At 53.1% G+C, this 15,581-nt stretch overlaps 2 protein-coding genes across 9 annotated transcripts in view; one reads left to right on the top strand and one right to left on the bottom strand.

The window, feature by feature from the left end:
• MRPL14 (mitochondrial ribosomal protein L14) overlaps nt 1–2,435 on the bottom strand; it is a 114,106-nt gene extending 111,671 nt beyond the window's left edge. Inside the window, exon 1 of one of the 5 annotated variants that reach the window (XM_012448756.3) lies at nt 2,348–2,435. Coding sequence is in view for 1 of the 5 variants with exons in the window: in XM_021676054.2 (XP_021531729.1) it covers nt 961–1,101 (141 nt within the window). In the remaining 4 variants the exon portion in view is untranslated. The other 4 variants (XM_012448753.3, XM_012448754.3, XM_012448755.3 and 1 more) reach the window with 4 other exon arrangements.
• Nucleotides 1,907–15,581, top strand: part of TMEM63B (transmembrane protein 63B) — a 28,967-nt gene continuing 15,292 nt past the window's right edge. Inside the window, exons 1-9 of one of the 4 annotated variants that reach the window (XM_021676053.2) lie at nt 1,907–2,056; nt 9,254–9,436; nt 9,709–9,788; nt 10,019–10,057; nt 11,026–11,116; nt 13,166–13,203; nt 14,158–14,300; nt 14,400–14,451; nt 14,931–15,039. In XM_021676053.2, coding sequence (XP_021531728.1) covers nt 9,278–9,436; nt 9,709–9,788; nt 10,019–10,057; nt 11,026–11,116; nt 13,166–13,203; nt 14,158–14,300; nt 14,400–14,451; nt 14,931–15,039 — 711 coding nt within the window. In that variant the 5' untranslated portion in view covers nt 1,907–2,056; nt 9,254–9,277. Of the gene's footprint in view, nt 2,057–2,517; nt 2,643–2,688; nt 2,831–9,253; nt 9,437–9,708; nt 9,789–10,018; nt 10,058–11,025; nt 11,117–13,165; nt 13,204–14,157; nt 14,301–14,399; nt 14,452–14,930; nt 15,040–15,581 lie in introns of those variants that run through there. The other 3 variants (XM_012448747.2, XM_012448749.2, XM_064361007.1) reach the window with 3 other exon arrangements.

Genomic DNA, 15,581 nt, shown 5'->3' with positions numbered 1-15,581 from the left:
GTGCTAACCCTAATTAGGCACAGGCAGAAATAGCTCAAGAATCCACATGCTCAGATTCATAACTATACTATTTTGTAAAAAATAAAAACATTTAAAAAATGCCTTCTGGCTGGGCAAGGTGGCTCACGCCTGTAATCCCAGCACTTTGGGAGGTCGAGTTGGGTAGATCAAGTGAGGCCAGGAGTTGGAGACCAGTATGGGCAACATAGTGAAACACCATCTCTACTAAAAATGCAAAAATTAGCCAGGAGTGGTGGCATTGGCCTGCAGTCCCAGCTACTTGAGAGGCTGAGGCATGAGAATTGCTAGAGCCCAGGAGAGGCTACAGTGAGCTCAGACAGCACCGCTGCACTCACAGAGAGGCTCTGTCGCAAAAAAATAAAATAAAATGCCTTCTAGTGATGCTTAGAAGTCCAAAAACCAGGTAACTATGGCTTCCACTTCCATTTTTCAGATATCCATTATAGTGCTATTCAACCTCAAAGTGAATTTTATTGTCCACACAAGCAATTCACAACTCCCAGAGTCAAAGCCTACAAGACCCTTCCCACCAGGTACTCTACCAAAAACGGGCTTTATCTCCATCTTCTTTTCTGTCACAGGTAAAAAACTGCCCTTCCTAATTAAGCCAACCTACTTCCTTTTTTTTTTTTTTTTTTTGGATGGAGTCTCGCTCTGTCACCCAGACTAGAGTGCAGTGGCGCAATCTTGGCTCATTGCAATCACCACTTCCCAGGTTCAAGTATCCTCCTGCCTCAGCCTCCCAAGTAGCTGGGACTAAAGGCGCATGCCACCATGCCTGGCTAATTTTTTTCATATTTTTAGTAGAAAAGGGATTTCACCACATTAGCCAGGATGGTCTCCATCTCCTGACCTCATGATCCAACCGCCTTGGCCTCTCAAAGTGTTGGGATTACAGGCGTGAGCCACCGCGCCCAGCCAAGCCAGCCTACTTCTTACCTCAATAAAATCCCTGTTTTTCAATAGCACGTACAGTATTTCCAGTGATGAATACTGAACTGTCTTTCGTCTCACACAGTAAACTCCATGAAGAACATCCACTTTATTCTTCACTGTATATTCCTGGTATGCTAACTGCATAATCACGGACAATTTTAAGTGACTGAAAACTCAGGCAAAGAAAGGCAAGAGGGCAAATAGCAGGATACAGGAGACCAATGCTTTTCAAGCTTTTCTCACTGCTACCTACAGAAACACACTGTAGAATACCTACTGATACACTCACAAGTGTGTGTACACCTGAAGCAAATGTCAAGAAACAATACCCTTAATAAGTGCAACACCCTCTGATATTTTCTATTTCATTTTTTTAAAGGCCGTGATCTAATTTCCAACTCACCAATAGGATTCACTTTGAAAAACACTGCAAATAAATCAAACCTTACAGTTGCATTCCAAAAACTACTAATGATCCCTTGAAAAGCCAGCATACAGCAGAGAAGCTGACCAACTACAAGATCCAAACTCCCCAGGTAGGCAATGTCCTTCTGTCCAGCAGTAGCAGTTCCCACCACCACCCGCCCAGGGAGTTAACTCCCAGAGTTTCCCAAGTACCCCAAGGTGTCTGTCATATGCCCTCTTAACCTCTTTATAAATTCAGTGCCATCCATCTCTTATGGTGGCAAAGTTCATTTATCGTCTGCTGTGGAAAGCATACTTCCTTTTTCTCCCCTCCAGGAACCAGAAATTAAATTACCAAATTGGTGTCCGTTGTGCCTTTGTGACCTTATTTGTGTGGGTGATACATAGAAAGAGTCTCAGTCTCTCCATCTTTCCAGTCTTAATCACTGGCAGATGCAGTCTCCAGTGAAATGAGAAACCAGGGAACCCCCTGGCCTGGGGGAGGGCGCACTCATCAGAGTGAAAGAAAGAACTCACTCCACACACCACAGAAGCGTCAGGCTAACTCATCTCCAAATCCAAGTTGGGAAAGGGGAGGGCGGCGCGGAGAGTGGAGGAGACGCGCCAGAGTGACCTGCGGCGGCTGAACGCAGCCCGACCTCCCCAGTACTGCTCCGCAACCCCGGGAAAGCAGGTGAGCGCCGGCCGCGGACTTAGGGGTCGCAGAAGCCGCCCATGGAGAGCAGAAGGGAGGAGAGTCCAAATCATGGGCCTCCCCTCCCCGTTGGGACCTCTCCCACTGACCCTCTGCCCCAAAGGGTCCACAAGCCTCCCACTCTGGCCTCTCCTCACTCACCCTGGGGAGTGGGCCTCCCCTACTGAAGAGAAAGGAGGAGGTGAAGGAGAGAATTAGGGGCTTGACGCCCACCCCCGCCCCCCGACAAACCGCTCTCACTGCCCGGGAAAATCCCGCAGCGGGACCCACCGGCCAAGCACCGCCTTCGCCCCACGCGGCCTCCCCTCAGCGCCTGCGCTACAGGCCCAACGCGGTGGAAGCGATCTGAGAGTGCGCGCGCGCCTTGCGTGCGCCGGCGTCGGGGACGGGCCCTGCGGAGCTCCGCCCCTCCTCCTCCCTCCTCCCGCTCCCCCTCCCCCATACACTGCCGCGGCCGCCGCAGGAGCCCGGAGCTCGAGCCGCCCAGTGACTCCCCCTCCCCCTCCCCCAGCCCCGCCCCGCCCCAACCCGGGGCTCCGAGCTGGAGCCGAGTCTGCGCCTGGGGGTGAGTACGCGACCCCTCCCCAGCCCTCGCTCTTTTCTTCGAAGATCTCACCACCACCCAAAGAAAAAAGCTGGACTCAGCTGCGCGTCCCCTCCCTTCAACCTCCTGCGGGACCCAGAGGTGCCCGGGCCCGCGGGACTCAGCGGTAGTGCGCGCTGCCCCCAACCCCGCACCATCCCGAGCCAAATGTGAGTCCTCCACCCGCTGCTGGAGGTCTAGATACGCGCCGCCCGCTCTCCCCAGCCCCGGGGAGATCCCAAGGGGTGGGACCCCCGCCCCTGGCCCCCGAGTGCCACTCTTTTCCCACCTGCCCGGTGCAGGTGCGCGTCCCCAGAGCGCCCCTCGGGGGTGTCAGCTGCGACCCGCCTGCCCGCCACCGCTATGGAGAACTAGCCCCCGCCCCCGAGTTTTGGATCCCAGGGTCGCCAAGTCCGATGCCCTCGATTTCTTTTATTTTTTCTGCTGCTCCCGGGGGCGAGTACACCCAAAGCTGGCCCGGCGAAGGGGCTCGGGCTCAGGCTCGGGTTCCGGCAAGGGCAGGGTTCGCAGGTGCTGGCACGAGGCCGGCCGCTGCCCCCGGCCGGTCTGGGTACTGACTGGTCGGCAGACTGGGGAGACGGCCGGACCCAGGAGCGTGTCCTCTCCTTGCGCCCCACACAGTGCAGTTCATTCATGAGCCGCCCGGGCCTGCGTTGGAGGGTGCGGTGGGGAAAAGATTCAGACACGGAACCGAGAGTGGGGCAAAGGCCCTGTTGGGGGAAGGGGGCGCCGCTTTGTCCCTCTTGGCTGTCTTGACCGTCTAGGGGGAACAGTCCCAAAGCTTGGCGTCTAGTTCCCCAGAAAAGGAAAGGACGCTTGGGAAGTGGGGAGGAGAGGTCAGAGGGGCTGGCTGCCCTTGGGGCTCTGTGCTGCCACCTGCCTGGGTCCCATAGGCAGAGGTCTGGCCGCTCCGGGCAAGCCTGAGCACTCCACTATTCTGGGGACTGGGGCTTGCCTACCCAATACCGGTCTGCAGCAGCCGGGGAGCAATGAGGCTGTGTGTGCCCAACACCTGCTGAGGAGGGGCCCGTCCTGCCTCCCACGCCAGGGTGAGGAGGGGAGTGGGAGTGTCAACCAGGCTTCAAGTGGGGGTGTGCTGGCAGCATGATTGTCCTCCAGGGCACCAGAGGGTCCAGGCCCTGGCATGCCCCAGGTGGCACATGCTGGGGCCTGCTGTTGGCTCACTCAATGCAGTCTCAGCCTGTGGGTGAGTGGGGACATGGCAAGGTAGAAGGCAGGCGGTGGGTAACTAAGAACCCCCTTTGGACATCATACAGGTTCCCTTCAAGTATAGCAGAGTCTTAGAGACCTGGGTTCAAATTCTACCTCTACCATTCTTCAGCCGTGTGACCTTGACAAGTTACTTAACCTGTCTGAACCTCAGTTTCCATTAAAAAACTGTTTAAGCCTGTAATTCCGGCACTTTGGGAGACTGAGGCAGACAGATCACCTGAGGTGGACAGATCACCTGAGGTCAGGAGTTTGACACAAGCCTGGTCAACATGGCGAAACCCCATTGCTACTAAAAATAAAAAAAATTAGCCAGGCATAGTGGCACACACCTGTAATCCCAGCTACTCGGGAGGCTGAGGCAGGAGAATGGCCTAAACCTGCAAGGCAGAGGTTGCAATGAGCCGAGATTTCGCCACTGTATTCCAGCCTGGGTAACACAGTGAGACTCTGTCTCAAAAAAAAAAAAAAGTGTGGTCACTACCACCTCTTTACAAGGTTTATCATGGGGATCAAACAAACAAGGTAACAGAAGTAAAGAGCTTGGCATCCTGCCTGGTAGTTGATCAATAATGGGTTATCGCCTCTGAACTTCTGACCCATCACTCCCACGCCCCCACCTCCCAGGCTGCCACAGATGGATAGCGTATGTTCAAAGAGTGAGAATATTTCATGTCACTCAGTGGTCTAGTCCCTAACACAGTGTAAACTTAGGTCTAAATAAGAAGCCCAACATGACTGAGGGGCTCTGTCATATTTCTATCATGTTAAATTCTGTGTTTTTATCTTATTTCTATTTTTACCAATTTTCTTTCTCTAAACCAACCCCTTTTATTCCACACCTTATTAATAACAATAGCTAATTTCTGGAGCCCATTATATGCTCGAACTATATTAAGAGTTTTACGTAAGTCATCTTGTTTAATCCCCAGAACAATGACACAACTGGATTATTGTCCTGTTTTACAAATGAAGAAACTGAGGCCCAGGGTGACTAAGTAATTTGCCCAGGTTAGAAGCCTGGTCTGTCACATCCTAGAGTCTGTGCTCTTAACCATCAGACTATGGTGCTTGTCCCCTACACCTGCCTCAGAACCTGAAATCACAAACCCAAGGCCTGAGTGGAGGGAAGCTACAAGCAAGAGGAAAGGCAAGCGGGTAGAAATAGGGTAAGGCATTTCTCCAGAGTGGTAACTGGCTGCCTCCGGCTGCCTGGTGGAAGTGGCTCTTCTGTTTGCAGATATCTCTGCAAAGTGTAGTGATTAAGAGCGTACACTCGAGCCAGGCAGCCTGGGTCCATATCTGGGTCTACCACAGACTGACTGTGTGACCTTGAGCAGCTCATATAATCTCTCTGTACCTCAGTGTCCTCCTGGGGTTGTGATGGGGTGCAAATGAGTTATATTTGCAAAGTGCTTAGAACAGTGCTTGACGCAAAAGAAGAGTTAAAAAAACATTTAATACATGTGTTATTTTACTACTTTTTTTTTTCTTTTTCTGTTTTTCTTTTTTCTTTTTAGACAGGGTCTCTTACCTGTCGCCCAGGATGGAGTGCAGTAGCACGATCTCAGCTCACTGCAGCCTGGAACTCCCTGGTCTCAGGTGATCTCCCACCTCAGCTCCCAGAGTAGCTGGGACTACAGACGTGCACCACCACACCCAGCTAAATTTTAGGGGGGTATCTTTTGTAGAGACGGGATTTTGCTATGTTACCCAAGCTGGTCTCGAACTCCTGGGCTCAAGTGATCCTCCCACCACAGCCTCCCAAAGTGCTGGGATTACAGGTATGAGCTGCTACCATGCCCGGCTTTTTTTTTTTTTTTTTCCTCAAGGCAAGGTCTTGCTCTGTTGCCCAGGCTAGAGTGTGGTGGCACGATCATAGCTCACTGCAGCGTCCAACTCCTGGACTCAAGGGATCTTCCCCACTCGGCCTCCAAAACTGCTGGGATTATAGGGGTGAATCACCCCACCCTGCCTACTACTACTTTTATGCTCACTTGTAGACACATTCTTACCTATCCCTCTGAAGTGGGTAGGGGGTAGAGTAAGGATATTTGTATCTCTTTATTACAGATTGGAAGACTGAGACTCAGGTTACATTTAAGTAACAGCTAGTTTCCGTCTTCACCTCCTCCCCTCACACCACACAGCCCTGCTTTGATCCCAAGCCCTAACTTAAATCTTGTCCAGTAACTAAAAAGTATATAATTTGGCCGGGCACAGTGGCTCACACCTGTAATCCCAGCACTGTGGGAGGCTGAGGCAGGCAGATCATGAGGTCAGGAGATCAAGACCATCCTGGCCAACATGGTAAAACCCTGTCTCTACTAAAAATACAAAAATTAGCTGTGTGTGGTGGCGGGTGCCTGTAGTCCCAGCTACTTGGGAGGCTGAGGCAGAAGAATCGCTTGAACCCAGGAGGTGGAGGTCACAGTAAGTGGAGATCATGCCATTGCACTCCAGCCTGATCACAGAGCGAGACTCCTTCTCAAAAAAAAAGCTTATAATTTATAGCTCTCCAATCTCTACCATGCACACACTCTTAATAGTAAAATAAAACCTTAAGTTAGCTAGAAATAAAATCCTCCATCACTCTCTCTACACACTTCTAGCTAAAGCCTCAATATCAGACTAGAGAAACTCTGGGTTATCGCTGGTGCAGGCACCTTCTGGAGTGGAAGAACTGCCACCTCCCCTCCCCAAGGTATTCTGCCTCAGTGTCTTCCCTCTTCTCAGCTGCTCAGGCCAGTGCTGGCTTTGAGAGCAGCTGCCCTTGATGAAACTCAGCCCAGCAACCCCGCCCCCACAATTAAAAGCTTGGAGTAGCCCTGTCTACCGGCGGAGCTGCCAGCCCAGGCTCCACCCCTTACCTGTCCTGTCACTGTGCAAGTTGCTTCCCCTGCTGGGTTCCTGCTTTCTCCCTGTAAAATGGGGATTGCGATCTGAGTGCGCCCTGCCTTCCTCCCGTGCAGGTGGGAGCATTAATGCAGTTATGGAGGGGAGAGTGCTTTGTGACCCTAAGGAGGCAGGCAGCAGAGGAGCATGGTGATTTCAGTTACTAAGCATCTAGCTAGACCCACATCCACTCTGGTGGATGGATGTAGAAGCTTCCAAAATTTTATACCTTTCTTTGCTGTGGAGAAGACAGGAGGTGATGGGTGGTACTCTGGGACTTGTTCTCATTTCATTCTGATCTGGTGGAGCCTTGGAATTCAGAGAGAGAAACAGGCAAGGGGTGGGAATGCAGTGTTGAGATTGCTGGAGTTTATTGGAGTTGAGAATTGGAAAAGGGGAACTAGTTAGAGCCCCCCCCCCACCCAAGATACCTATACCTAGCTTTAACCCGCCATAGTGCCCCAGGGTTCTATGCATCTTATGTTTACATACCCAGGCTCCCAGACACACCCATATTCACACCCCCACTTCGAAGCCAGCTGTTCACTTCATTTCCGTGGACTGCCATGCAGTCACCTAGCTCCTCCTGCACGCAGGTCCACACATCAACACACATTTACATATCTGGACACACACATTTCCACATGCCTGGACATGCACATTTCCACAGCGCCCTCAGATTCTCTGACCTGAGAACATTTAATGAGCATTTATAAAGCTTTCATGGTCTGCGAGTCCTGTTCTAGGTACATCAGAAAAACATCATGGTGCCCTAAAAAGTGTTCTGGCTCTAGAAAGAAGGTGAACTAGGTTTGAGTCTGAGGTCCCTCATTTTATTAGTGACCTTGGATCACTTAACCTCTGAGTCCCTGTGTCCTCACCTTAAAATGTCAGTGACACTCAACTCAGGATTGTCCAGGATTAAATGAAATCACATGTATATTATTCTTGAAACTGAGGGCACTGGACAAATGGTGCCTGATACAATTACTAAATTCATATGTTTTTAAAGGCAGCATGTACTGAAAAAGGGGGAGGCATAACACACCACAGTTACTCCTTTAGTCTTCCTAATCCAGGCTTTGCAGAGACTCCCTGGAACCAAGTGAAACACATTAACAGTTCTATCCTCCCCTCCGAGGGCTTATACCTCTTGCCCTGTGGTTGAAGTGTTAGGAAGAGGCAGGAGAAATCCTGTGAGTCACCCCGGGGGCTAAGGGACCCTACTCCCAAAGTTGTAGTCAGTGTTTCTAGTTTCATTGTTCTCTTTGTCTGGTTTTTCTTTTTCTTCCCTGAGGACTTCCCCCGCTCTCTGGCCCCAAGGCAGAGCTTCACTGTTGTCAGCAGAAGGGTCCCCCAGGGGCCCCCCAGTAAAATGGGTGGGGCGGTGCTGCATCTGCCAAGGCCACACTTCTCCGCCATCCTGGGATCCTCCCCAGGGCCCCACTCTGCTCTGTCCCCATGCACTTTGAGAACCCAGGTACTCAGGCTGGCTGCCCCTTCCCTCCTCCTCCTGCCCACCCCATCCACCCTGAACATCAGTGCAGCCGGCCAGTGGCAGGGAACCAGGCAGCACCCTGGCTGCCCGGGCAGGCTAAGAGACCCCCACCCACTCTCCCCTCCTTTGCCAATGGAAAAGCTCGCTGGAGGGCATAGCTTTCCCAGCCTGCCCTGCTTCAGAGGCAGGAGCATGGCACTCTGGGAGTTGTAGTGCTCATAACACTCAGGTAATCCCTGTGCAAATAACTGGAGAGAGGAGAATGGTATAGGGAAGAGAAACGAGAATATGCAAGAGTGGCTGGAGCCAGGCAGGTAACTCAAACCCAGAAGTCCTGCTATTTACTTGACTTCCTACTCTGACCCATTGTCGAACCTAAGCCAGTTATATTGAGGTGATTAACAGAGTTCAAAACTCTAAGCAAATGAAATCATGCCATTTTTCTCATAGGCATATAAAGAAAAGATCAAGATGAGGCATCTGGCTCCTGACCCATTCTCCCCTAGCATGGAGACCCCTTTTCTTACCCTTGAGTCCTCAGGCCTAAGACCCATCCCTGTCTTCCCAGGCTCAGCTCCACCCCCTGCCCTAAGACAGAGAGAATTAGAGGAGGAGGGGAGGGGGGTGAGGGTGGGATAGGGAGAGATTTAACTAGATGTTAGAAAATCACAGACACCTTCCAGCTTAATGAAACCAGCCTCCTCAGTCCGAGCCTGGAATCCGGGCTGAGTTCCCCAGACCCAGGATGGGGTCACAGTCAGAGAGCCAGTGAAGGTAAATCTATGTGACTCAACTCTCCCCTCCCTAGGCCCTTATCTCCAGAGGCCAGAGCTTCCACCCACCCAGGCAGCCTGGTGATCTGCCCTCACTGCCCCCTCCCCACACCCACCCTACCAGGCCATGAAGGGGATGGGGGCAAGCCCAGCTGACTGCTCCACCCTCTGCCCAGGAGGACCATGCGGCAGTAGCAGCCATGCTGCCCTTTCTGCTGGCCACACTGGGCACCACAGCCCTCAACAACAGCAACCCCAAGGACTACTGCTACAGCGCCCGCATCCGCAGCACTGTCCTGCAGGGCCTGCCCTTTGGGGGCGTCCCCACCGTGCTGGCTCTCGACTTCATGTGCTTTCTTGTGAGTGTCTGCTGCCACCCCTTACTTCGGCATCTGTGCCCTGTACACACCTGGCAAACACCTCCAGCTCTAACCACCCTCCCACCTGCCCCTGGCTTCCCAGGCTTAAATGCAGGAGGAATTCCCATCATCCAGCCCAAGCCTCGCCTTTGACCATTCACCCAAGCCAGGGTCATCCCCTTCTAAGACAAGATTTTGGACCCTCTGCTTCTGCCCCCTAGTCCAGCAGGTGGACAGCCTCTGCACTTGCCAACTGCCCCCTCTTCCCTCAGGCACTGCTGTTCTTATTCTCTATCCTCCGGAAGGTGGCCTGGGACTATGGGCGGCTGGCCTTGGTGACAGATGCAGACAGGTAAGGGTCTGGGACCCTCCCTCCAGCTCTTCACACATACATCTTGCTCACACTCCTCAGGAATAGGAAGGAGCCAGCCCTCTCTCATTCCCCTTTGCTGGGGAGATGACAAGGGACTAGCCCCAACGTGGGCATGGGGGCAGAAGGGCCCTAAGTTGGGCCTCTGTTCCTCACCCATCCCCAAGGACTCTTCCCCACCCCTGCTAACCCTGTCTGTTCTCTGTCCCCAGGCTTCGGCGACAGGAGAGGGACCGAGTGGAACAGGAATAGTATGTGGGGCACCAGCCCCCTCATTCCCACTAAACCAGCTTTCCCTTTTCTTCTCTCACGCTTCTCTTCTCTTCCTGCCAAGTTGCTGGTTTCTTTTTGCAGTTTTCTCCTCTGCAGGCTCATGTTTCGGATTAACGCAGGCGGTGTGCTTTGCAGAGCAGGGGGCTCCCCAGCTTGTCTCTGCCTCACCTCCCCTTCATCTCTCCCTCTGGCTCCCTGCCGGGGAGAAGTCCCTCCCTTTGTGCCCCTGCCTTTGCAGCCCTTGTTGGCTGGAGGAGAAGGGCTGTCCTCCAGGAAATCCCTCAACACAATCACACAGAGACAAGATTGGGTGTCACCAGCAGCTTCTTGTCCCCTAACAGCTAGATCTTCATATTCCAGGGTTCCCTGCTCATCTCTTCTGGAGGCCTGGGAGGGGGGCTGCCCAAGGAGTCCCCAGTCTGGATTTTTTTGTCACTTTGTCATCTCTGTCTATCAGATTGGAGTTGGAGTTGCAACAGCTGTTGAGGTCAGGGAAGAGGGAGGGTAGGGTCCCCCCCAGGAGACCTTCCAGTCTCCCCAGCTCTTCCATGTTCTCCTGGTCCATCCTTTCCTCCACCTCCTCATTGCTCTTTGCATAATATTGACTCTGTTGCCTGCCCCACTGCCCCTGGCGGTCAACTCTGGAACTGCAGGGCCCTCTGGCATTCTTGCTTCAGCCTCCTTAGGGTGATGATGAAGATAACCTCTTCCCTCAAGGCCCCACTGCCCAGCATCTGTGCTCATCTCCACTGCCACCCTGAGTCCCCCTGAAAGGAAGAGGCATATTTGAGGGGGGTAGAGAGCAGTCATTCCTCCCTGCTTCAGCCTCTGCGCTTCCTGTGCCTTCTGTGCCTTCTATAGCCCTGGAGCTCTGAAGCACTCAGCCGCGATCCCCTGGGGCTCAGACTCACCAGGCTCTCTAATCTCTCATCTCCCTCGCCCCCAGTGTGGCTTCAGCTATGCACGGCGATAGCCATGACCGGTATGAGCGTCTCACCTCTGTCTCCAGCTCCGTTGACTTTGACCAAAGGGACAATGTGAGTGCCCTCCCCTAAACTTCTTAGCCCCCCACCCCACCCCCAGGGCACATGGGCTGAGAAGTCCCTCACTGTCAGTGATGTAGAGTCAGGGATGCTGGTTTGGCCTCCTCCTCAGCAAGGAAAGTGATTCATCCAAGGAGCCACGGGATGACCCTCCAGGCCCAGCACTCCTGGCTCCTGTCCTCTGTGTCACAGCCTCCAAACTAGCACAGCTCTAACATTCATGAATTCCCAGATTTGTTCCCTACAAAGAGTTCTGTGCCCACATCTGCTGATTAATCTTAAGGCCACCTTTTTTCCTTAGTCGTGGTTTTAGAAATAATAATATGCACTCCAGCCCTGCCTAGCAAAACAAACAATCTGTCACATTGCTCAGAGGTTACAGGTGGGTGGCTCCTGGCTGTGTGGGGCCAGTTGACCTGCTTGTGGATTGGAGCTGAGTGGCAGTGTTCCCTTTTAACAAGGCACATGAATGGCAGTTCATTACATACCCTAGACCCCCTTTCATGTCAGACCTAACACAAAGGTGTTACCTGCCTGGCTCTCCATCATTAATTTGATGAGAGTGAGGGGCCTAGTCAGAATGATAATCCTCAGACGCCTGGTGGCCTGGTCAGTCCCTCTTAGCCTGCAAGTCCTAGGGATGGCAGCTCTTCCAGCAATCCTAGCAGAAGATGACTGTCAGCTTCCTGAGTTGGACTCATACTGGTAGGTGGCAAAGTTGTCACACCTACTAGCCAGAGGTGTCCAGATGGTCCCCAGACTCAGGTGATGTTGGCAACAGGTAGCACGGTCCTGAATCATGGCTGAAAGGCCCTTTCTTCTCCATCCTGTGTTACGTCTGGACCTTCTCCTGGATGAAGTGCCCTCTGCCCAGCCCCCCTGAATATCCCCACTCTCTGCCTTACAGGCCTGGAGGGTGGAGGAGGGAGATTTTTTTTTTCTTTTTTTAATTTTTCCCTGAGATGTAGTCTTGCTCTGTCACCCAGGCTAGAGTGCAGTGGCACAATCTCAGCTTACTGCAACCTCTGCCTCCTGGGTTCAAGCAATTCTTCTGCCTCAGCTTCCCAAGATCTGGGATTACAGGTGCACACCACCACACCCAGCGAATTTTTGTATTTTTAGTAGAGACGGTTTCACTCTGTTGGCCAGGCTGGTCTCGAACTCCAGACCTCAGGTGATCTGCCCACCTTGGCCTCCCAAAGTGTTGGTATTACAGGCATGAACTGCCGGCCCGGCTGGAGGTGGGGAGATATCTTGCTGTTCACAGTGATCCTGGGCTTTAGTCCTTCCAGGGTAGACTAGAGGATAAATAGCAGGAATTCAGGCAACAAGGCCCTCTTCTCTGCTTTTGGCAATCATGTGTAAACTCCTAGTAGCTGGAGGTCTGGAGGCCTTGCTAACCTTAGAACCCCAAGCTCCACCCATCCCACCCTGGCCCACACAGCCACAGGGTGTTTAGAGAAATCTGTAGATCTGGACATGAAGATTCACTGATAAGCCTGTTTAGTGTTGGCCTTTTTCCTTTGAGGGCCGAGACCTTCCCTCTCCCTCTCTCTCTCCCCCTTTTTGGGGATAAGCTAGTTCCTAGGGTATAAGGATTTTTTTTTTTTTTTTATGACAGAGTCTCACTCTGTTGCCAGGTGCCAGGCTGGAGTGCAGTGGCACAATCTCGGCTCATTGCAACCTCCGCCTCCTGGGTTCAAGCAATTCTCCTGCCTCAGCCTCCCGAGTAGCTGGGACTACAGGTGTGCGCCACTACGCCCAGCTAGTTTTTGTATTTTTAGTAGAGACGGGCTTTCACCATGTTGACCAGGATGGTCTCTGTCTCTTGACTTTGTGATCCGCCCACCTCAGCCTCCCAAAGTGCTGGGATTATAGGCTTGAGCCACCGCGCCCGGCCGTAGGATTTTTTTTTTTTTTTAGTGAGGGATGTGGAAACTGCCTAGAGGTAATTATGAGAATGAGGTGGATGGGACTTGGGCGGGAAGAGAGGTTCGAGTTGGTGGACTCAGGACTCCCACTGACAGCCCTCTGTTCTCCTAGGGTTTCTGTTCCTGGCTGACAGCCATCTTCAGGATAAAGTAAGTGGACCCATCTTCAATCTCTAAAGAAAGAGAGAAACAGAAACTTCAGAACCTGGCATCTCCCTACAAAATTCAGAAGCCAGCAGCTTTCAGGACCTTAGCGCTCCTCAACACCCCAGCACCCTCCTCCCTGCTCTAGGAGGCCAATCCCTGCGGGCCCCAACCTCTGCTCTCCCCTGAACACTCACTTGACCCCACAGTCTCCTCTGTGACCCCCCTGCTTGGGGGGGCCAGCTCTGCCCTCTTCTCTCCCTGCCCCGCCCCACCTTAAGAGAAGGGGTGGAGCCCCCCCTCAGCCTCTCTACAGCCAGTGGGTCAGGGCAGCAGTAGGCTGGGAGCAGCCAGCCAGCAGTAGGCAGAGCCTGTGTCCAGCAGGCAGAACTCAGGAGATCCAGCCAGAGTCCAGCAGGCAGGCAGTGAGCACTGAGAAAGTCAGGAAGCCCGGACAGGTTAGCACTGCCACCTCCCACTCCCTCAGGCCTCCCCCAAGGGTTCCGCGCTTCACTGCGCCAGGCTCAGCCACACCCATGTGCTGCTGCCCCTCCTCCCATCTTCCTTCACTTCTGCCTCTTTCTTTCACCACTCCTCCTCCTGCTGGTCCTCCTCCTCGCTCCTCTTCCTCCCTCCTCAGATATTCTTCTTTTTCTTTCCCTTTTCTCTGCATTCCTCATCTTTTCTTCCCCTTCCACTCTCTGCAGTCTCTTCCTTCTTTTACCTGTTTCTTTCCTTCTAGCCCTCTCCCTTCATCCCTCTCCTTCTCCATGCATTTCTCCTTTTTTTTTTCACTCCCCTCTCTCACAGAAAGTAGGGGACCGAGAAGTCCTATTTCAACTCTATACTCCTGCCAGATCAGCTGGGGTTGGGGTGGGGATGGGTCAGGGCAGGCAAGCTGCAGCCCCCTCCTTGCCCTGGTCCTAACCTAACTCCTCTGTCCACTCTATATGGCTGCAGGGATGATGAGATCCGGGACAAATGTGGGGGCGACGCCGTGCACTACCTGTCCTTCCAGCGGCACATCATCGGGCTGCTGGTGGTTGTGGGTGTCCTCTCCGTAGGCATCGTGCTGCCTGTCAACTTCTCAGGGGACCTGCTGGGTCAGTGAGGGCCAGGATGGCTAGGGTGGAGAGAGGATGGGGCTGGAGGGGATGTGCTCTGACCCCACCATCATCCTCTTTCTCTTCCCACCCCCCCAGAGAACAATGCCTACAGCTTTGGGAGAACCACCATTGCCAACTTAAAATCAGGGTAAGGTGCAAAGCTGGTTGGCCACGCCACGGTCTACGACCAGAGTCAGGGCCATGACTTGGGGCAGGGAGGAAAGTTGGCTGTGTTGATGGGAGCAGAGGCTACAGGGATGGCTGTGGGTCCCTGAGGGCTTGGGTTGGAGACAGAAGAGGGAGATGCCTGCTGAGGATCCCCTAAGGATGACAGAAGAGGAGGGTGAAATCTCAGGAACCAGGGAGGGTCAGCTGGGGCAGTTGGAGACACTGTGGCCAGCGGGTAGGGCATAAAGAAATGACCTGTCAGGGACATTTTCATTGGAATGGAAGAATCTTGGGGTCTAGGGGATGTGGGATGTGGGCCTGCCTTGTGAGGAGTCAGTGCCAGAAAGCTGGTGGCAATAGAGGTCCCCATCTGTATCAAGGGTTTGACATTGGCAGGCTGGGGTGTCTGAGTGTGTCCCAGCCCCAGTGTCTCCTACGTATCCTCTCTGCTCCTCCCAGGAACAACCTGCTATGGCTGCACACCTCCTTCGCCTTCCTGTATCTGCTGCTCACCGTCTACAGCATGCGTAGACACACCTCCAAGATGCGCTACAAGGAGGACGATCTGGTGCGTGGAGCGGAGCCCAGGTCCTGCCCCGCCCCCAGCCTCTCCCTTCCCTTCCCTGCAGGCCTCTCTTGTCTCAGCCCCGAGAGGTGTCAGCTGGGTTTGAATGCTGGCACAGCGGCTCAGGAGCTCCCATCCTACAAGTTACATAACCTCCTAAGCCACAATTTTCTCATTTGTAAAATGGGATAACAACAGTACCTCTCCCAAGGTTGTGGGGAATACACAGAAGCACTGGTGCTGTGCCTGGCACTTGGGGAAATAGCTGTGGCTGATATTAGGATAGTAATATTCCTTCCCCTTCTACATTCACTCACCAAGCCAGAACCGGACACCTACTCCATGCCAGCCACTGTACTGGGTCCTCGGGGTCTAAGGATCTGAAAGTAGTACCCCCTTTGTCTGCCTCTGTAACCCTCAAAGAGCACAGTACTACATGACTCTTTTGTTAGACTCACTGCCTGATTTCTATTAGAAGCACTCCCCTGCTTTCCCTAGGACCTGACTTATCCTTTAGGCCTCCTCCCACCCATCTGTTCCTCTCT

This window comes from Aotus nancymaae, unplaced genomic scaffold, assembly GCF_030222135.1.
Source record: "Aotus nancymaae isolate 86718 unplaced genomic scaffold, 86718_ANA_hifiasm-v0.15.2.pri h1tg000040l, whole genome shotgun sequence".
NCBI lineage: Eukaryota > Metazoa > Chordata > Mammalia > Primates > Aotidae > Aotus > Aotus nancymaae.
This window is presented reverse-complemented; position numbering and strand designations above follow the sequence as displayed.